The sequence below is a fragment of the Drosophila hydei genome, unplaced genomic scaffold (assembly GCF_003285905.1).
Source record: "Drosophila hydei strain 15085-1641.00,03,60 unplaced genomic scaffold, DhydRS2 tig00000063-arrow-pilon, whole genome shotgun sequence".
Lineage (NCBI taxonomy): Eukaryota > Metazoa > Arthropoda > Insecta > Diptera > Drosophilidae > Drosophila > Drosophila hydei.
The window spans coordinates 4,466,184-4,489,383 of NW_022045657.1; the positions used below are offsets into that span (position 1 = coordinate 4,466,184).

The window sequence follows — 23,200 nt, forward strand, 5'->3', positions numbered from 1 at the left end:
AACAACAGTTGTTTTTCATTAAGTTTGAACATTTTTGCTGTCAGCACAAGTTGACATTTGCGCACTCGTTTGGGTATGTACAGGCACTGCAAATAGTATATGTACCGAAACACACACAGCTCGTAATTTACGACATTCAGCTTTTTATGGCACAGTTTATGCTTTTTTTTTTTGTTACTGCTTTTGTGTTTTATTAGAACGGTATATTTTCCTCAGACTTGCGACGGTTGCGTTGTCACTTTATGATGTTGTCGCATACACACACACACATTATAATAATAAATATAAAATAATAATTATTATGTGGGTTAAGTGAAGCCAGAGACGGAGTTGGACGGAGGGACACGACGCGTCGGTGCGCGTTTAAATGGAAAGTGCAAAACTTACTGTGCGAGCAACGAAATAACCGCACGGTAAGATATTATTTTTTACATGCCCATTGCCATAGATAGGCAATCTGTATCTGCGCGGCAACGATAATGCTTATAAATAAGATAATATGATTTGATAATGTTATTTACCATATGCAGAAAGTACAAGAAATGGGCATGGAGTTCGCCTGCCACATAAGAGGTGCAGGTACATAAAAGGTATCTGATAGCAAGAAACACAGGAAAGCCAAGCTTGCTTTCCAGCCTGCGGTGTGCCTAATTCAATGTTGACAACTGTTTGTTTTGCTGCGTTTGGAATTCTTGGTAGAAAATGCACAGCTCAATTTGGCTGCCAGCGTTTCAGTCGAGTCTAGGTGGAAAAACAATTCCGGGTCTTTGAATGGTAATGCAAACAGTTTGCATTTAGAGCAACATTTCATTGCTCTGATTGTTGTTGCTGTCGTTGAGTTGCCTGTCTGATGTCTTTCTTGGCCTTATCGCCAACTGACGTTTGTACTTCAAATTGTGTACTTAAGATAATGAAATAAAGTAGAAGCAGTCGTAGCAGCGAGCGAGACTGTCGACGCAATGACAGAACGGCGAGCTGACATGCCAACAGACACATCAGGCCAGAGGCAGGGGGCTGGCAGACGAACCTCATCGACTCAAATGAAAATATGTAGACACGCTGAACTGTCATCAACGTCGTCTTGCAGTCACTGTCTTGGCAGAATTTGAACTTCAATGAGGAGAGACTTTCGACATGAACCATATATTGCTCGGCTTAAATACTTCACATACAACATTACAACGCTGAGTGTCGTGTTGTTTTATCTTTTACTCCTTTAGCTACAACGAATTTAGCATGTTGTCTGCTCGCCTGTCTTAGCCAATGTCCCACATATGTTTAAAGATCAAATAATTTTCGATTTTAGGAAGTAAGAATGCTTGTAGAAGTCAAACCTTACATAACCTAGCAGATGTGCTTTGAGACCTTATAAATATATTATATATTCTTGATCAGAACAGATTTTTCAGTAGATCTAGCTATACATTTGCTATCAAATTGGCTAAGTCAATCTATCTAACTATAAATATATTAATTAATATTTATCTTAGTATTATATTATGAAATGTCAGACCAAATATAATATAGATAAGGATTTTAGAAATTTTCTGCTAAAAGCTTTTAACATTAATTTAGCGACTTCCGAATTTCTCATAAGCAAATTTTTTTGTTCTTTCTTTCAATTATGCTATATGAAAAATTTATTTAATATTTATTATTAGATTTAAATAAATTTTTGCATATGTTTAAATTATTTTGATGTTAAAAAAACATACAGTTGAATTTATTGAAATAAGTTATATGTAAAATACATAAATATTTTATCTTAAATTTTTGTAAGCTTTATTTAATTTTATGAAATTAACGCGAATTGTAGCTGGCACGCTTGTGCCATATGTTAAATGCTTTTGTTATCCAATCAAACTTCAAGCAAATCTTTTCAAAAGTGTGTATCTTTAATCAAATATAGCTTTTACGTGAGTTTTATGAGAGTTTTTTCGACTTTTTTTTCTTTTGCAAAAAGGTATTAAACTGAAATACTTCTAGGAAATTGGTTGAGTAAATGCGCATTGTTATCTTATCGGCATGCCACAAATTGTTGATTTATTTCATCGGCTACTTCTGCGTTCAGTGCTGCTGGAGTATGATCTCTGATATATATATATATATATATATATATATATATATATATATATATATATATATGTAAATATGTATAAAAAAAATATATTATTTGACTGTCTGGAATTTGAACCTTTTAAGGCCAATTGCAATTTATGAATAATAAATTAATATTAAACATGGAGTAAAGGCGAACCGCTTAGAAGTATTATAATGAAAATTAAATTATTTTTTAAGTGTATTTATGATATTCCCGAAACTTCACTGTTTAAATTTATAAGCAACAATTTATCCATGCACTTTACTGAATTTATGTCTTAAATAAATTACTTTAATGTAAATCACTTTTTGTCGGGACTTTAATTGCGAATTGAATTCACATTGCAGGCAAATAAATAGCACATAAATATTTAGGATATATAACTATATTTATGGGTAGGTGTTTTTTGTGTTTTATTTTAATATTGAGCACGCGCGGTTCGAAAATAACAATGTTTCCATGTTGAAAATCCCAGTTACACTCACCAACTGTGATTAGATTCCATGCCGTTGGTCGTCCAAACTTAAGGAATTACTGAAAAATTCAAATTATTATCGCTTATTATCTTGGGACATTATCAGTTCAAACACTGATATACTGATACAGAGCAACAGGCGACAGAGACCAGCACCAGAAACCAAAACCCAACCAGAACCAGAAGCGCAGCCAGCCCAAACCCAAAGCAATCAGAATGCCAGGCGCTGGGGAAACCTAACAGATACCCCAAAAAAAAAAAACTGATACCGATATCCTACTGCCAGCAGCAGTAACAACAACAACAACTGCAGTGACAAATTGATAGCAAATCTTCATTATCTTATAAATACAGAGGCATATTATGTGCATGTGATGGTATTTATATGTATATTATATACATATATATTGCTGAAAAGCCAAGATTAGATACTTTTATCTAGCTAGGTCACCGAAGCAAGAAATTGGCAACGTCACGAGGCGCACGCATTATCGGTTAAGCAAATGAACTGCGATTACAGCTCACACCTGGTGGCCATCAGGTAAGCCTTAGATGTTGACAGAGCCCAACCAGATATCGCACGGACTGACTCCCATTGGAGTAGGTTAAGGAGCAGCTGTCTCTGAATGGGTTTCGCTCTCTCTTACATATTTGGGGGCCTGTTGCCCCGCGCTGTGAGTGAGTGAGTGTGGCTCGAAATCTCTGTTAAGATACGTTAACTTATCTAAGGCCACTATCTATTCTCAGATATTCGATATGTTTACTATATATATATACATATATTTATTTATATAGAGGTGTATTATATGCGACGACGATAGGAAAAATCACTTTGTTGATAGGAACAATCAGTTGTGCACAATATGCCATTGGGGGTAACGAGCAAAGTTAACAGACCCGTAAAACACTTACTCAGGTTACGCGGAAAAGTGACACGGGTTCGACGCAATACTTACGGTATCATTCTTTAACAAATTTATTGCTACCACAAAATGTTTCGTTTTTTAATTTCACGTCCAATATCGGCTGCTGAAGTGGTATGGTCTAAAATACAATATCAAGTGCAAGTGAAGCTCTTATAAACAATTCCATAAATTTAATCGGGTTACACAAAACAAAGAAAAATATAACCACACACATATACATATATATATATATATATATATATATATATATATATATGTACATATATAAACTTACTGATATATATCAATATTTTGTGATTTTATGTGTTCGGCTCATAAGTAATTAATATTGTTCATCATATCTGAGGGTCTGTCGGTGGCGACTTGTTTGGCTACCAAAACAACCAACCCGCAACAGAAGCCCCGTTCAACCCCAGAGCCAGTAGCCATGATTGTTAATGGCGTCGCTGTCGCTGTCGCTGTTGCTGTTGAACCTTCGCCACAAAGGCCAACAGCAATGACAGCAGCAGCAACAACAACAACAGCACCAACAGCAAAGACAACGGATTATTATGGATTGTCAGTTATTATGATGAGTCACGTCTGGGCATATTGGTAAACAAAGGTGTGTATAAAGAAGGCAAACGGCAATTGGCGTTGCCAAGCGACAAACCAAATGAAACAGAGACCACTTTTTCCACTTATGTTGTTATTGGGGACATTAAGTCTTTTTATATACCTTTTCAATATGTGCCATATGATAAATATATAAATAAATGAGTTTGACTTATTTCCTTTTAAATTATTATACATTAATATTAATTTTTTAAAATGTTCTTTGGTATACTAATATAAAGTTAGATGTACTACTGTGCGTATGAATAATAAATAATTTTCTCGTCTTGTGCGTTGCTTGGACCACTGTTACAAAACGAGACTTTTTTTATTTTTGAAAATAGCAAATCACATCGTTGATTAATAAATAAAGACTCAGTATACGTCATAAGTAATCACTGAGTCTTGGCTGAAATTACCTTTGTTTGAATATTAAATATTTAATACTTTTTGTGAAAACTTTTTCATTTAAACAGCTTTTTTCTTATGAAACACTTAGTGCAGTTATATAATAAAAGAATCCAATCTGGCCATGTACGACTGGAACAGAAAATTGAGCTTATAGTTACTAAACCTCAGTTGATGCAGATCCAGATCATGTAGCTTATTTAAATTTCAAACGTCTCTGTTTAGAAAAAAATTGCCTCAGAGCTTTGCTCTGCACCTGCAAAAAAGCAGAGCTATAACCCTGTTGATTCATATTCTCTTAATACTGATAAAGCCAATAAACGGAGCCAACTTTGCTCTATTTCTTTGTTAGCTTAGTGATGCATCATTCCTTGCAGCTTGGTGGTTGGTAGTGTTGCGTGCTTTAGATGATTAATGGCCAGAGAGTCGAGCAGGTTAATAGAAATTACTTGAACTCAATTTACTTTCACCAAACCGAACACCGCCAACAACAACAACCGCCATTACAAAATTTTCATTTTTATTTGATTGAACCACGCCACAAAGCCCAGGCCTTTATGGGTGGGTAGTTCTTCATCAGCGGTGGTTGCAGCCCGGACATGGATTTAATGAAAAAAAATAAAACGAAATGAACATTTTGTTGCTGTTCCCAATTTTCAAATTATAAGTAAGTAATTAAAACTATGGCGCGCCTTTGTTGGCATTTTTAACGTTTAATTTCCTTGGAGTTCTTTATCAGCCGACCCAAAAGCAACAACAAAATGAAAACAAAATTAGAAACGAATGGTAAAAACAAGTCAGCCAATTGCGCATATATATATATATATATATATATATATATATATATATATATATATATATATATATATATATATATATATATAAATTAAGTTTCTTTTAGTCTGATCGCCGATACTGTCAAAAATTGAAGAAGTGCTGATAACTGAATTTCGTTTTCATTTCGCAGAGCGCCAAGCACTTGAAACTGCATGGACAAGTTGAAGGGTGGCAAAGTGTGATTATTGGAAAGATAGGAACACCACTCTATATACTGTACACTATATTCGTGGCTGCTTTTGGGGGCTGTTGGTCAGAAAAGCCAGCGAAAGATTTCACCACCATAAATTCCTTAGTTTGTGCCGCCAATAAGTCTTGCGTCTTATGGCCATAAATTTGGGCTTCAATATTTTAAGCTAGGCGGCTTGTATCATCAATGTTGGGGTATTAATTGCACGACTTACCCATCGACTGGCTGGACGGTCTCTCGTATTCAGAGTGCGACGAGTGCGAGTACGGCGCTCGGCGTACCCCTGCACCTTTTCAGAGAGAGTCGTAATGTTGAATTCATGTTGCGCCATTTGTAACCACTTCAGTTCAGTTGGCCAAGGGGCGCAACGGATGAACGCTGTCAGCTTGTCAGCTTTTGAGTTACATTTTGCATTTGTTATTAATCACCGTGCTGATATTCTGCGACACGCTGCAGCCTCATATCTTGAATGTGCCTCAAGTGTGGCTACTTTAAACAGGCAAACTATTAGATACTTTTGTTTGGGCTGTGCCTTTTAAGATTTGCCCCATGATTTATGTTTGCCCAAGTCGCAACAATTACATTTTATCAGCCACTGCCATTGTAGACGATATTAGACTTATGTATTATACAAATATAGTGTCTATTGGGTAAACCGAAATTTGCAGCGATATAAAAGCATAAACATCGCCAGTTAATTTTTCATCCAATTTAATATATGTGCACGCCCTTCCCTCGCTCTGCTCTACTCTCTTGTGGGCATGTTTAAGACCGTCATATATCTGCTTGCTTTATGGCTGCAACTATAAACAATTTATGATATTGTCAAGACCCGCTTTTTGGTAAATATACGTATGTACGTAAATTTACCTTAACGTTAAGCATACAAAAGATCTTTCTATGGATACATTGTGCAATAAGCGAAAAAATCCAGACTGCAAACAGGTTTCAGAACAGTCCGGCATGAGACCACGATTACGTTTCATCTGGAAAGGACTAAAATCTCATACGAAATAAACTGTATGTGCAAAATAGTTGCATTATTGTAATATTTTAATATTCTTAAATATAAATTTAGTTTTTTTTGTGAAAGAACTCTTCTTCATGAATCAAGTTCGTGGGTTGGAAGTTGCCTTAAATACTGAGAAACTTAGTTAGCTTTTGCTTAATAAATAATATAATTTGAAAAAATAAAACTTAAATAAAACAATATTAAGCGTAAGAGGAGCTGCACTGTCGATGCTTTAACACATGAATTTCAAATATATTTCTTACGTATATTCAACGTTAATTCACAATTTGGCCAAGACACATCTCAGGAATATACACAGCTCACAGTAAGTGCAATTCACATTTCCATTGCCATCCATAGCCATAGTCTAACATCTAACAATTTTAATAATACTGATCGCTTAACTTAGTAACATGTATTGTAATTCCAGTAAGCCTGATACTCAACCACGTGTGTTTGCTATGCATGCTAAGGCACGAGCTTGAGTTTATAGTAGTTATAAAAATAGTATGTGCATGTACTCATATGTCCAACACACAACACTTGTTGTTGTCAATTGCCATTTGCTACGACACTTGAGACACTCATGAAGTGGAGCAGAGCTTCCCACAACTCTGCCTGCGCCATCACGCCGGACAGGTGCCTAGAGCCAGGCCAACTTGTGGCGCAAAGTGTTGACTAACTTGCCATACGGTTTATGAGTTTGCCGGAATAGTGTTTTACGACTGCAATTAGAAAATGGGCTAGAATTGCACAATCGACAGAAGGCTGGCTGAACAACGCGGCCTGCACTCGAATCTAAATACAAAATGGGAGGGAGCAGGCAGGAGGCGCAGGAGAAACTTGAGCTGTGTTCCTTAAGTACCTATACTACAAGTGGCTGGGCTGGCTTTTAATTTGGTTTTTGGCTGAGCACGCATGCGCAATTTGTATCTATAAGATACTTATCGCTGACGTTGTCACCGTGGCCTGTTATTGTTTGCTGTACACACATACACTCACACAGAGGTACACACAGACACAGGCACATACATTTGCAGGCTTATCGCTGGGCGATAAGATAACCAATACCAGAGCACGACAGCTACAACCAGAGCGCAGCAATAGTATAGAAATAAATCATAACTTGCACACAAACACACACAGCAACTCACACACACACACAGATATAGAACCGAATATGTGCTATATGCTATATACATCGCAGAGAAGCGCTGCAAACTGCGTCTGTGTGTGTTTTATAATTGGGCACTGTGGTAAAGGTGCTAAACGGAGCAGGCACCGCAATGCGTTGCGTCCACGTCGAAGTCGACATCGGTGTTGGTATCGGTGCTGTCGGTGTTGTCGGTGTTGTCGTCGCCATCAGCCCGGGCTCGAGTTGGTCTCGAAAAAATAGCACTTATTATTATTATTAAATGCCGCGCGGGAAACAACGAAAAACGCTCTACGGATGCCAAAAGCCCGCACTTCTAATTTCGCCCACACAACAATTGCGCACAATTTTCAGCCTAAATCTGAATGACATTTAACAATTGATAGACACATTGTCGATGCGCGCGCTTTTGTAACAGGTGTTTCCGTAACATAGAAAGAACAGAGAACACTTACCCGTGTATGTGATAATTTTTTAAAACAAAAAATCAAGTGATAAAACGAAACGAAACTTAGATAAAACTAAACAACAGTTGACGGGAAAGCGAAAAGTAAAAACAACGAACATTTTGATGGTTTGCAAAAGTGTTGACATAGTCGATATCAAGATGCAGTTGAAGGTTCGTATAAAGACGACAAATAAATATTTAAAAAAAACCAAGTTTAACCAAAATAATAAAGTGAAATGTCACAAAAATAATTCATTTTCCCACATTTAATTAAGTCCCAAATGTGCACCTCGCTCTCCATATAAAGTTAAATTTTCCTAAAAACATATATATTTTATATATTTTGTTGCCAGTTGTCAAATCTAGATCCAACGTGAAAAATTAACTCAAATAAAATTTGAGTTCAAAAAGTTCAGTTCATTTGAAATTAGTCCATCTAAAACCCCAATATATTTTTACAATGCAGCTAAAGACTTGGGAGCAGCCATAAAAAGTTTCCCTGGGTTTCTCACATCGGTTCGTTATATCGATAATCAACCAATGAGCCGCAGCATAAACTATAAACCTTTTATGTTTTTGTCATAAATAAATTATAGAGTGTATTTAACTTAATGAGTTGAGCGTAGTTTCCAAGTGGCTGCCGTATATGTCGATCGCAGTTTATAAAAGCTGTTGGATATAAAAAATTATTTGAGTAAAAGTTGAATATCGCTAAGAATTATTGTTATTCAATCGACTTTAACCATTTTGCTTGACTCAAAACAGGGGCAGGCAGGCCAGACTAACAGATTTTGTTCTTGAATTTTTTTTTTATTCTTAAGAGACAGACAAAGAAAATTGTCACTGAGATAAGCCAAATTGATTTATAATGAATGACTCATCAGCCTGCTTGCAGGCAGATCCACAAATGCGACGTTTTGGTATACTCGTTCATAAAGCGAAACGAGTATATTGGTTAGGTAGACTGAGCTCGAAGACAATATATATTTGTATGTGGCCTAAACAGTTAATGAACTAGATTTTTCATGTATATAAAGAGAAGAGTGTGCTGATGACTTAAATGAGCGGGCATTACTCAGTCGACTGAGCTCAATTCGAGCCTTTAAATAGGTTTTTTTTGTATCGAAATGCATTAAAAAAGTCAAATGTGGAAAGATGTTTTATCTTTATGAAGCCAAGAGCGAAATTGGCGTTAAAATACCTTAAAAAAACACGCACACATCGAGAAATCGAGGATAGCGGAAAAGTGGACCTAGCTCCGAGCTCGGCACAGCACGCGCAGTTGTTTCATTCATGAAAAGGTCAATTTTATATATATACATATATATATATTTTTTTTTTTTTAGTTTTAGACCTAAAGTAATGTGAAATTTATGTGAATCTTATCGCCTCGCATTGAGCTCGGGGCCAGGCAAGGGATGAGCCCATCATCAGATGTGGAAGTGAAATGCCTTATGAATGAAATAATTGCCAACCCTTAGTGCCATGGGGGTTGCGTCTAATCTGCAGCGGAAGTGCTGCAGAGTCAGCCAATCGCAATCGAGGAGCAGTTAACAGTTGGTCAATGGCGGCATCGGCGGCAGCAATTGATTGCGATAGTCGATGCAGGGCAGGGTTAGATACTCGCACTCAGATAGTTTTATTAGACACGCGTCGCCAGTTGACAGTTGACGTTGAGTTCTGATAAGCTCAAGGGTCAAAGCGGCTTACGCCATTTACTACAGTTGACGGCATTTTAATGGAGTTGTAAATGCAGCTGGCAACGGTCATCTTATCTGCCGAACTATATAAAAAGTCAGTACATTGAATTAGAAGCAGGCATTACAGAAGGCCCTTCAATTAATAGCTATAATTTACCTATATAGCTCACGCATTGAATTGCAGCGCCAAGCTCTTGACTTTCGCCACGCCTCTTGCCAACGAAAGCGAAAAGAGGTGCGACTATGCATAAAGCCAATATCTTTTGTTTATATAGATAAAAAAAAGCATTGTAGGTGTGACTGCACAGATTTCATTCATAAATGTGTATCCGCACCCATGACGAACTCTTGACGAAAGCCGAGCAAATACTCGGCAAATCGCATACCGCTTAAGTTATGTATCTCCATGTCTCTCCATGTCTATCGATGACGTATCCTATCAAGGCGAGCTGACCTCCCAGCTCCAGCAGCACCAACAGCAGCAGCAGCAGCAGTTGGAACAGCTGATTGCATGCTGATAGCAGTTAACGGATAAGATATTGTCGTTTGGTAGCAGTATCTTAACTAAACTTTCTGTTTCATATGTATGCACACACATTGTGCTACATAAGCGCAAACATTGGCACGTGAATAAAGCATATCGTATGCGGGTATCAAATCGCACATCCTAGATTAAAAATAATCATTTTTACATTATATTATCTCCGTATGAGATTCATTGAACTTTCGTTTTTTTTTTTCATTTACACACTTCGTTGAAGCGCTCAGCTGAAACTTTTTGGTATCGGCTATAAAAATTTAGTTTTCTTTGTTTGATATTTTCTTAGCTTTCCTTAATATATATCATTCTATATTGTGTATGTATATATAAATATATATGACGCATATTTAATTAATATTAAATATAAGCACCAATATTTCATTTTAATAAGTTAACAATGAGACTTTGATACCCCGAATCATTGATTATGAAACATTTTGAAAAACGTTTGTAATTCTACGAAAATCGATCATATATGTCAAGTAAAGCAAAATTTGTATTTATTTTAGTGGAATTTCATAAATAAATTTGTTGAAAATGCCTGCATTTGACCGTGTTTGCATATTGACTCAATACAGACTTAACAAATAGCTTAACATCAATTAAACGAAATGTCACAGAAATCTAAAAAAATATTTGATATTAGATAAACGTTATTAATCAAATAATATAATTTATTTAATTTTCATTGCATTTACCTCGAAATTATTTGTGCCTTTAGCTTTAACATATATCATCAATTATATTACATGTATTCTCCAAAAATATCCTTTAATTTTAACTTTTACTTCTAGATAGATAAATTAATTTTTTATTTAACTAAAAAATAAATAAATAATATATAAAATATTCAGATTAAATATATATATATATATTTTTTATGCGAATTTATTAGTTAGCTATTCCAAAGTTATTAACTAAAGCTGAAGTATTTTCGTAAATGTATCCAATTTTTTTGCTCAATGACTTTTTATTCGAATATTAAGTTTATGTGCGGGCAGCCCTGAACGATTTTTATGTATATACTATATACATATATAAATATAGTGTTCTTAGTGCTCATTGTACTTGGGACTTTCCCCGAAGTGACATAAAAACGCGCCTAAAAGCTTTGAAATTTTATGGAACTCGTTAAGCGTGAGGAGTAAAGCACAGTTAGGCCCGCAAAGCACCGTCATGAATCAGGTGACAATGACGATCGCCAAGTGTTGACACTCAGCTGCGCCACCCCCACCAAATGAGGTCATAAACCAAGCAAACTGACGTACGTTAAGATCGGAGCAACGGGTTTATATTTTTATAGTTTTCATGTAAGACTTGTTTTTTGTTTCGTTTTCCTTTTTTTTTATTTTTGACGCGAAATTGTTAAATTTTATTTCCGGCCAAGACCGAAAACGAAACTGAAACTGAGTTCTGAGAGTAAACAAAAAAGCCACAGCTTGTTGCATTGTAATTGGGAAAAGTGTGTGGCGTTTGGTGAGTTGTGTGTGGTGTGTGTTGGCACAATACCGATGAGTAGGCAGACAGCAAACAGAGAGGTTCGAGCGGAGGCCCGGAGAACGCAAGTCGGTCCGTAGTTGTACTCGAATTTTGTATTTTATGATTTGTAGGCGACAAATTGAGTTGTGAGCCATGTGTTGAGCTCAGCTGGGCGGCACCTTTAAACATTTGCCATTGTTTGCTTTGGGTCTGAGTTGCTGCTCTTGGGTTTTGGTTTTTGCGCTTGTTTGACTTATTGTGGCGGAAATAGAGGCGGCCGGCCAAGTTCGCATTGTGTGGCCGGAACTGGAGCCACACTTTTCACAACAAGCTGTCAACAGGTTGTTCATTCATCATTTGCGCTTTGGTCATTGCAGATGGAAGTGCAGACAACGCCGCAGCAACAGCAACAGCATCAACAGCAGCAGCAACAACAACAACAGCAGCAGCAGCAACAACTGCAGCAACAGCAACAGCAACAAGTGCTCAGCAAACAACAGCTGCAATTGCTGGATAAAATCAAAATTGAGCCCAGCAACGGCAGCGATCCACAGGCGAACAGCGTGCTGGAGGATCAGCAAGAGCAGCAGCAACAGCCACCTACAGCTGTTGGCGTCCTGGTACAGGCGAGCAGTCAATCCAGTGACTCAGATGAGCAGCAGCAACAGCAACAGCAGCAGCACCAGCAACAGCAGTATGTCGTAGCACCGCGTTCGCAACAACGACGCATACTTACTACAGCAGGAACACTGTAAGTAAACAGCAGTTTATCATTTAACATATTCTGTAAAGTTAAAATTGGTTTGCGCCCGCAGCGAGTTGAATGAGACGCGCGAGAGCGAACACAGCGCCAACAATAGCAACAGCGCCAGCTCGGAAACCCACATTGAGTATCAGCGTGGAGCGCACCACTCCCCACATTATATTCAAATGGCGCCGCGGAATGTTGCCGAGGTGGGCGAGCAGGTGGCCAATGCACCACCCGGAACGCTGTATGCCTATCCCTCGGGACAGATTATTTGCGCCAACGATGACGTGGCTCCTATCAAAATAGAGACCATCGAGAAGAGCGATGTGCCCGGCGAGCAGCAACTGCAGCAGCAGCAGCAGCAACACGCGCACCAGCCGCAGCAGCAATGCCCAACTCCAAATGGCGTGATTTACGGTGATGCCATTGGTGTCAGTGAGGCTGCACTGCAGCATCATCACCAGCAACAACAGCAGCAACAGCAGCAGCAACAGCAGCAGCAGCACCAGCACGCGGTAGCTGCTGCCGCGGCAGCTGTTGGCCACCCGCACGTGCGCTATGTGACCGAGGACGGACGCTTTGCCACCGCCAGCGGCGATGCAGAGGCGCCTGGTGCGAATCTGTATTATGATGCGCCTGTTGTCGATGCCAACGTGCAGGCGAACGAATCAAAGACCTATGCGGATTTAGGCAATGCCTATGCGTTTCCACCCAACTCGACATACAGCAGCAACAGCTATGCGGCTACACTGCAGCAGGGCAACACCATTTACAGTGTGCCGGGCACAGCTCAGTTTATAACCAAAGGCGATCCAAACTTGAATCCGTTGAGGCAAACGGCTGCCGGGCCGTATCAAACCATATCCTTCCTGGATGGCACGAATGTCACCGACACCGGCCTCTGGACTACCCCCGGTACCGAATATCAAAATGTTTCATTTGTAAGTAGGACACCTAGCATTAGACACTGATTTTAGCTTAACTCCTTGTTCAACGTTCAGTCGAACTATCCTCCACAGGTTATTGATGACTATTCCACGGCCAACATGGGCGCTGGCCATTGGGCGCCAGCTGGCAGCATTAGTAACTACGATCCCAGCATGTCAGCGACCAATGCGACGCCCCCTACTTCGCTCAGCTTGCAGGAGATCAAGTGCGAGACCTGCCAGACGCCATTTATGCGCAAAGGCTCGGACTGGCCCAATTGTCAAAATTGCACCAGCTATGTTCGGACACAGGCGGTTCGCCATGTACCACAGCGCCAAAAGCCAAAGGCAGCCGCCGCACCCAACAACCGTCGCAGCGGCGTCATCTGCGCCAACTGTCAAACCAACTCGACGACGCTTTGGCGACGCAACAACGAGGGCAACCCCGTCTGCAATGCCTGCGGGCTCTATTTCAAGCTGCATAACATGAACCGCCCGCTCACCATGAAGAAGGAGGGTATACAGAAGCGTAAGCGAAAGCCAAAGAACAATGGAGGTCCTATGCCTCATCGAGCACTGCCAAGTAAGTCAAGTTTGATTGGCTATTCTCATCTATCGAAACAATTAAGTAAATAGCATAGTCCGTGCACGTGCTCAGGTGTGCTGGAACAGTTGGATTGAGAGTATCTCCTAGTCGTGCGCGCCCAATTATAAGTTAATTACAAGTTAATTTTGGCGACGTCTTTATTTCCATTTTTTATTTTTATTTTAATTTATGGATAATAAGAGGCTTTTAAGAAAATAATTTTAGAATTCTTTTTAAAGATTTACAACAAATTATTAATGAAATTATTGTATGAAATTACACAGGCATGTCACAGGGAGTTAACCTAATGGTGAGTGGCAGCCCGCTCTATCCATCCCAGGTGGGATTGTTAGGTAGCCAACAGAATACCAGCCCTGAGCTCCACGATATGTCCACAACTGGCCCCGCCGGCCGAGCACATGTGGTGGCCATTGCGATACCCACGGTGCCGACTTCGGATGGCACCTTGAACATGTCCCGTCACCATGTGACTAGCGAGAGCCACTCGCCTTATAGCCAGCAGCAACAACAACAACAGCAGCAACAACAGCAGCAGCAGCAGCAGCAACAGCAACAGCCTCCATCACAGAGCCATTCACCACATCTGCCCAATTCAAGCACACTGAACCGTCAGATTGCTCAATCGTAAGTTAAACTGATGCAAGGGCCCATTTTTATTATAATTAATCTATACTCCTTTGCTCACAGTGTTCCTCCAATCGAAAGTGGGCGCAGCTCCAATAGCGAGCTGACTCCAACTGTCATAACGCGCACAGGTCTGCCGGAACGTTCATCGAATAACTAAGCCATACGATTTAAGCTAAAGTAAACTTTACCAAAATGTCGATAGTGACCAATTATTTATATAAGCCAAATTTAGCCAAGAAATGCCCAAGTCCCAGTTAAAAAATGTTGCAAATGGTGAAATTATTTCGAGAAAAGAACAAATTTCAGTTCCTAATGCGATTCGGTTTCAGATTGCAGATAATTGGTTTTATACCAAATCTTTATCTGATAGAGCTCAATTTTGAGTAGCTTTATGAAAGATTTATCTAACTAGATATTTATTTCTATAAAAAAACACAGGATTTTGTTTGAGTCCATGGATAGTTAATTTAAAAACTTAGAACTTTAAAAGCAATATCCTTAACAACTTTTTGTATATTAAAAGAACTAGTACCGATTTATATAAATGGCTTTTTCAACTTAATTTAAAAAATAATTAATATGAAAAAACTAGTTCCAGTTTGTTAAACGTTTTGTCAAATGAGAAAATATGTAAATGTTTTATATTTCATTTCAATTAGCTTAGTTTGAATTTAAACTGAACTAGTTTCTTTTCATAATCATTTGCATTAGCGCTTAATCTAACTGTTCTAAAAAATAAAATGAACTAGTTCCAAATCATTGAACGCGTTTAATATGAGAACAAATAAGCTTACAAATGAATAAAGTTTAGTTTCAGCCAGTTATAAACGAACTAGTTATAAATGAACAAGTTCAAAACATTAAAAGTGTATAATATTGAAACAAATGAACCTAGAATAAACTTTGGGTTTAGGTGATTATAAATGCGCTATATTAATTTGTTTCTAATTGGAATAATATCACCATTTGCAAGGCAACTAGTTCATTGTCTTCCGCCACCTTAGCCAACTACTTGCTACAAATTATTCGAAATGATTTGTGGGCACTACTTAGGGTCTATTACACACCAACAATATTATATTTGTATGATACGTATATAAATGGATCTTAACACTTTAGAGCTAATTTAGTACAGAATCATACAAATGTCTACGATTTTGTATATGTAAGATCTAGTTTTTACATAAATAAATAAGTTGTAAACGCAGGCCACTCAAGAGTTTGATGACTCTACTCTTCGCTGGATAGCCTGTTATTTTTCATTGTCAACAATTTGGCAGCTCGCCAAATTGATCCAAATTAATTTTAATGACCTCCACAGAGGAGCACAGCAGACCATAAAATCTTAACAAGTAAAAAGGCTTCAAAGAAAGCCCAGCTTCGCTCTGGCTCGAGCTCTCGGACTGTGTCTAAATAGCGATTTGGTGTCATCGCTTAAAAGCCTGTCCGCCGCGGAGTAACGCCACCGCCAAGTGGCGCTGCCTTTGAAGTGTCGTCGATGGTATGGCAAAAATTCCAGGCCGATTGCGAACCGAGCAAGCTTGGTATAATATTAACGCCTTGATGTGAACATGTACCGTGGATCGTGGATCGTGGATCGGTCTCGGCTGCAGTTCCAATTCCAGTTCCAGTCGTTGCCTTTGTCTGATTTTCTTTGGCCTTTGGGCTTCTTCCCTACCTCGCCCCTCTGTTCCATTCTCATATCTTTTTTTTGTTTTTTGTTTTTGGCGTACGCTCGATCAATTAGGCAAACTTGTTTTACGACCGCTTTTATTAGCGTTCGCTGGCCGGCGCTCCAAGTATCTTAAGCCCCGACTCTGATCAGAGCTGCACGGCTGGCAACTAGAGGGAAGACGGCGACTGTATGCGAATGCGAGTGCTTGAATGAGTAATGAGACGGACGAGAGACCGCAATGCGCAGTAGCGGCACCAGCACCGACTCCAGCGGCGACTCTTTTGGAATGTGTTTGCACAAATTATGCGCTTCGCAGCGTTGTGCTTGGTAGTGCTGGACCTCGCAGAAGAAGCTATTTGTTTGCCCTGAGTGGGAGTTGCGAAACATTTTGTTAAAACAGTCAGGGGGGCTTCTATCTTAGCTCAGTCTACGTGCATCGCTGATGTAACCAAGATAAGAATAAGCACTTCAAACAAAGACTAATGCTAAATGAGAATTGCTTGACAGTCCGATGCTGCACCTGGACTGGGTGAGCACACAAATATCCGATCAAAGTCTTTACATATTCAGAAAAGGTTTCAAGAAGAACTAAGAGGTTTAGTGCGGTTATCCTTGTCTGTTAAATATTATACTAAAAGTTCCTTCTGGAGAAGCATTTTCAGTCAATAGTCTCGAATAGGTGCCACACCTGTTTGGCTCAGGTCCGCTCAGCTGCAACAAATTAAAACATTAGCGTGCTGCAGTAATGCGGCTGCTGCTACCAGCGAACCAGTTCGGCTTCTTGGCCAATTGCAATTCTAGAACTGCAAAAAACGAGCAAGCCGACCATAAAATAATAATTCAATGTGACAAGCGACAAGATACGACTGCGGGGCGCCATTTTTCACACACCACCTCACCCTCCACCACAGCCCCAAGCACAGCCAGATCCCCAGCCGCAGCCCCAACCACATCGCTGTCAGTTGCGTAGCCCATGGCGCACTTGTGCCGGGTGACACTATCGCAGAAATTATGACAGACGTACAACTGTTATACGTAGAGCCAATTGAGACCAGACTACAGAGATAGCCGGAGAGAGAGAGAGCCAACGAGAGCGGGCTGTGGGGGGAGTAGCAACACTTTGCTAATCTCTGTGGCTGTGCATGCATTTGAATTTTTATTAAGCTAATTGCAATGCATTTCAAGCACTTGCTCATGAGCACACACACAATTTTATAATAATAATAAATAGCTGATGCGTTTGTTTATTGTTTAGATAGACTTGGGCGAGATACCAGCTGTGGAGCTGTGGCCGCGATAAAAGCCAACATAAAGTGTCCAAACTGTCCGACGAGCTGCATTTAATTAGCCAGATGAAGCATGTTGAGCCATGTGCTGTTGTTGACCACCAACTAAGGCGGCCTTTTGAACCCGCCACGAACCAAGCGGGCATCCAGGCGCCACTTAGGCAACTTCAAAGCGCCAAAGCCGCTGCCCAGAGGAAGAGAAAGAGCGAGTGAGAGCTTAGCCTGTTGTTGATGGTGGTGGTGGTTGGTTGGCTGGTTGGCTGCTCGGTTGTGACCGTAGTGGCTCAACTGCAACTCAACTCCATCCCATCCCAGTTGCCATCATCGTTGTCCGGCATTACAAATCGACAAACGACACGAAAATGCGCTTTAACAACGCGTAGTTAAAATAGATAAAAGAAGATAGGTAGACGCCGCCGCTGACTATTGAAGGCTGCCAGTTCATAGAGTGAGAGAGCAGTAGACAAATTGAAGAGAGAGAGAGAGAGAGAAAGAGCGATAGGACGAAAGAAATCATGATCGGTAAAGCTCAATTTATAGACAAAAATTTAAGTTTATATCCACAATTTATAAAAAGAGCTTTTTTATTTTAATAATAAAATAGTACCCAAATTCTATTTCGATATATGTGTGTTCTTAATTTTTTTTTCAATTCGGCTTCCAATCGATAAAAGGATAAAATTACATACATTGTGTATGTAAATAAAAGAAAATAAATATGTTCGTTCGTTCATTTCGTTCATATTTCAAATGACTTTTTATGGAAACTGTCAGCTTTAGCGTATAAATGAGCATACTTACAACTTTCTACCTTGAGATGACGCCCACTTAGTCGGTCTACAACAGTGTGCATCCAATTCAAAGCCTGGCCAGATGACGTCACGAGAGCCAAGTCAACTGAAACACACACGCAATCGTTCGAGTTCTAGGGAAAAATATCGAAATTCCACGAATTCACACGGAATACAAAATGAGATTGGCTCAGAGCAGCGACAGGTTAGGGAAGCGGGAACGATGAGGCAAGGTATTCCCTTGTCTCTGCTGCTTATCACAACTCACGCGCGTCTCGTTCCATTTCTCGTTCTTGGGTCGAACCCAAAATCACATTATCTGCGTTGCCCAATGCGAGACGACGACGGCGAAGGCGACGGCAATGGCAACGGCGATTCAACTAATGGATACTCTGCGGCGTAAAGCATATCACTGATGATGATGATGGGCTCTTTGGGCAACGAAATGCAGACGCCGCCGCCGTCGTAGAGGAAGATTGAAGATGCGGCGCTTATCGAAACAGAAACACAAGGCAACAGAAAAAAAACTAAGAGACAACCGAACCCAAAAAGAGTTCAGCTGGCTGGCAGGATAGCCGCACGATCTCTGGAACTCTGCAGTCTGGAGCCTGTAGCACTCTGCGCATATTTCTGTGTCTTTGCTTATCGTCGGAGCTGCGGACTTTTTGTTTGCATCTTCGAAACGCACATGGGCAAAATGATCGCAGCTGAGAAAAGGTTCCATTCCACTTCCACAACAGAAATGTGGCGCCAAAGGAAGCGTTGAAAATGGTACTTGATATTGATCACGGTGCCATGTGTGTGTATATCTTTCCATCTGTGCGTGTGTGTTTGGCTGGCACTGTAATTTAGACGGCGCCTCAATCCTTGTTTCACACTAATGCACTTGCAGCTTTTAAATGTCACCTCAGCTGGTGCGGGGATGAGGTTAAGTGCAGACGGGAGAAAGAACCAACATCAGATCGGACGGTCGGACTGGTCTGCTTGTCAGATATTGCCTCTAGGCCATTTGTGAGCTCCAAGTTTTATTTTGTCACTGCAGATGGCCGAACATGCACGACGATTGTGTATCCAATTGGAATAATTAGTGGTATCAGTCTCAGGATTTGTTTATGTTGTCATGCCAGGACATATATCGAAACGGACTACAATTAAAAAATGCAATACATGATTTGTACTCGATTTAATTTTATAAATGGTTTCGCTGAATTAAATCTAAAATCTAATATTATAGTGCTGTTCATTATTTTATTATATATCATCAGATTTATATTCCTTTATGGAAATAATTTTAAATTGTATAAAGAACAACATTTGGTCAAATTATTTTATTTAAAATTTTTATAAATTTATAAATAAGATGTTCCTGTAGTTATATTTAAAAAAGTATAACTACAGGAACATCTTCTTATGTATACGGTTTTTCATAAGTTGAAGACGAAGTCATCAGGTTTACGAACCCAAAATCGAGTTATTTGTTAAATACATACATGATATCTACATCCATGATACATATATACATGATCAAGCTGTACTTTGTTGAGACTTGAACTCTACTAAAAAATGTTACAAGCTTCCTATATGCAAATAAACAATTTGATGTATTTAAGTTATTGAGAGCTTGCTGCATTAACGTTGATTCCTATAGCGATATTCTTGCTTCAGAAAGTTTTAAGTCTTTATTACTCCGCAAACAGCGTCGGACATTAAAAGGAATTTTAATACGTTTTATGTGACCTAAGCCAAACCAAATTTCAATAACTGCAATTTGTCAACAACAATTAAGGCTACAAAGTTGTTGAGTCGCAGATATGGATACTTTGTGCGGCACCCACTTCATGTTTCAGATAACTCAGCTCGTACCGAAGTGCCTGGGCAAATATAGAGAGAGCAGCCATTGCCGAGCTCTATGACTGGGATACTCTTCAATTAAGTGCTAGAGTATCTCGTTGGGCTTTTCATTAGTTCATCGACAGCATAAATTGTTCAAATGCTGCCGCGTTGACAAAGTTGTTAGACGAGTTATGGGTAGACTACAGGACTTGTCTCTGTCTGTAATTAAAAGGTCTTTGGGGTATGGGTAGTGGCGCCGCGTTGGCCAACTTCCGAAAGCCCTTAACGTGAGAAAATTCCATTGCAAATGATATACACAAAATGTCTTATCGACCGTCAGCATACCTGAACAGAAAGTATTTGCGTATGCTTGAGATAGCGCCAAACAAAAAGCGTAAATGTCAAAATGCCAAAATTAATTGCAATGGCAGTGCCATGGATAAAGCCTAAAAAACTGTCATGCCGCACTGGCCTATGGGTCAAGAAACGACAACCTCCGCGGTGATCGGAGCAGGTCGAAGGGGACTGGCTGGCTAAGCGAAGAGAACCAGTCAGTGACCAGCCCAGCACAGCCCATTTTTTTTGTGCCCGGGCGCCATAAAGGCGACTTACTTGCCGCCACAGGAGGCATGTTCACAAAAGACGTGTCTAAAATCATTTTTAGGGGGACAACACAAAATTTTTTTTATATAATTTTAAAATAAATTTTTTATAAAATAATAAGTGAAAATAATAATCATAATACAACTAAAGTTTTATTTATTAAATTCAAGATTCTATTAATAATAAATATATAGATATTAAAATGTTAATAATGTATATAATATATTAATAAATTGCTGCATAAAAGAAATTTATTAATATTTCAAACTCTTCTATAATTATGAGCTTTATTTTATAAATCCCCTTTTAATACGGCGCCACTGCTTTGCGATTGAGCTCTTGCTTGCCACACTAGCCACCATTACAAATTCTACCACTTTTGGCGCAGTTACTTGTGCCACCTCCTCTGTCATATGCCACAGTCACCCGAGATCCAGTTCCTATTCCAGTCGGAGAGTCACAGCCAGAGGCAGCGATTGAGGCAAAGACAGAGTCAAAGCCAGAGCCAGAACCAGAGCCAGGAGCCAGCAGACCACGAGTTTGGTAACACGCGCTCGCGGCATTTATCGCGCCTGGCAATCAAGCAGGACGCCGCGACGTCCCTTTGTGGCACGGACCTCGCCTGCTTGCCACATGAGAAACTTGTTTCGTGCACTTCATCCCGTTGCGTGTGCGGGGCAATCTTTTTGAGTCCCCATTTTGAGGTGGAGTCATGCAACGCGACGCGTTCATTGGCCAGCCCAACATGTATGCATTGCATATATATGCTTGCGTGTGTAATTGAGTGTGTGTGTGTGTTTGCTTGTATGTACATGAGTGTATATTGGTATAAAACATTGCTGCCCGTCTGCGTTTCATTAAAGTTTCGCATAAATTTTGTTGCATGTTTGTGGCATTTTATGGCCGGCTGCGTATCGCACACGCATTTCGAGTCCATTTCATTTCGAGCTTGTTAGATTTTCCTATATATAGTTTTCCCATAAAAATTATATATACACACACACTCGAGCCTGCTTTTCGAACAGGTAGCCACATTGGGTTGTCGTGTGGCGTTTGTCTCTTTTATGAGGCAGTTTTGTTTTGTTTTTTTTTGGACATCTTGTTTCTTTTGTATTTGTCACATTTGTGGCGTCTCGCATTTTGGCTGCGCCTATAAATAATTGGGGTTTATCGTCACTCGGTTTCTTTTCATTTAATAAATGTAATTTGTGGTAATTGAACTTGCTGCAGACACTGTCAACTGTGCCCAGTGATTTCTCTTATCGCTCCACCACTCATTTATCAATCTGTTGTGTATAAAATTCTACATTTAATTGCACACATTTTTAGCTGCACGGCGCTATTAATTAAGCAGGAAGCATAATTTTTTGTTGTCAAGGTGTGTAGATGCTTTTTATACTGTTGTACAAGTACCTGATGTGATGAGAGAGAGATGGTTATTTTGCATTAATTAAGCCAGTGAAGGTATCAGGTTTAATCAGGATATTTAATGTTATAACTATTATTCTCTTTTATAATGTAGTCTACCTTTTATCGCTCGTATCATTTTAATTAGATTAAATACTAGTCTTTTAACCAGTTGAGAAACCATAATATAATTAAAAGAAAAAGCAACGGGTCAAAGAGCTTTAAAGATAACCTTTATGGGGTGATATGGCTTAATACTTTTAAAATAAGACAAGCTTATAAATACAATAGAGTCTTAGCCGAAACTTAATATATATTTATTGCACTACCAATCAACATAGGGTGTAACTTTAACACATACTAGGTCAGTCAGTATACGAGTCGAACTTTAGATTAAATATTAATCTGTATTAGGAATCGAGGCATAAAATCAAACAGTTAGCTGAAAGAAACCCGAACTGAATCACTTTTGAGGGAAACAATATTACAAAGCATAGTTAACTAAATAGTAATCTTAATTATATTCATTATATGTTAAATTTTTTAAATTTGTCTGTAAATAAATATTCGAAGCAAAAGATGAATCAAATATATTACGAAACAAGTAAGAAGCCTCTTATCGAGAGTGCTCGACTAGGAGACACCGCTCAGAGATAGTTTGCAAGTTCACTCACACAAATATATATATTGGAATAAGCATTATATTGTGATATAAAGCTTATATTTATAGGAAAAATCGTCTTCGTCTTTCTGAGGCCTTTACCAAATGATCTCAATATATCATTTAATATGTGGTATATCGCATTATTTATTGTAAAATTTTTACAAATTTC

General features: G+C 39.2%; 1 protein-coding gene and 1 long non-coding RNA gene across 3 annotated transcripts; one reads left to right on the forward strand and one right to left on the reverse strand.

Moving 5' to 3' along the window:
• Window positions 1-6,065: 6,065 nt before the first annotated feature.
• Window positions 6,066-8,188, reverse strand: LOC111604626. The gene is made up of 3 exons (XR_002751761.1): window positions 8,152-8,188; window positions 6,402-6,527; window positions 6,066-6,334 (listed from the first exon to the last, which is right to left on the reverse strand). It is a non-coding gene; the product is annotated as an uncharacterized LOC111604626 (long non-coding RNA).
• Window positions 6,693-15,044, forward strand: LOC111604621 (box A-binding factor). 2 transcript variants are annotated; one of them, XM_023322749.2, is made up of 6 exons: window positions 6,693-6,868; window positions 12,242-12,615; window positions 12,680-13,553; window positions 13,614-14,121; window positions 14,409-14,769; window positions 14,833-15,044. In XM_023322749.2, the coding sequence occupies exons 2-6, from the start codon at window positions 12,242-12,244 to the stop codon at window positions 14,927-14,929; spliced, it is 2,214 nt and encodes a 737-aa protein (XP_023178517.2). In that variant the 5' UTR covers window positions 6,693-6,868; the 3' UTR covers window positions 14,930-15,044. The 2 variants fall into 2 exon arrangements, with proteins under 2 accessions (XP_023178517.2, XP_023178516.2); XM_023322748.2 differs by lacking the exon at window positions 6,693-6,868 and adding an exon at window positions 7,832-8,315.
• The last annotated feature ends 8,156 nt before the right edge of the window (window positions 15,045-23,200 follow it).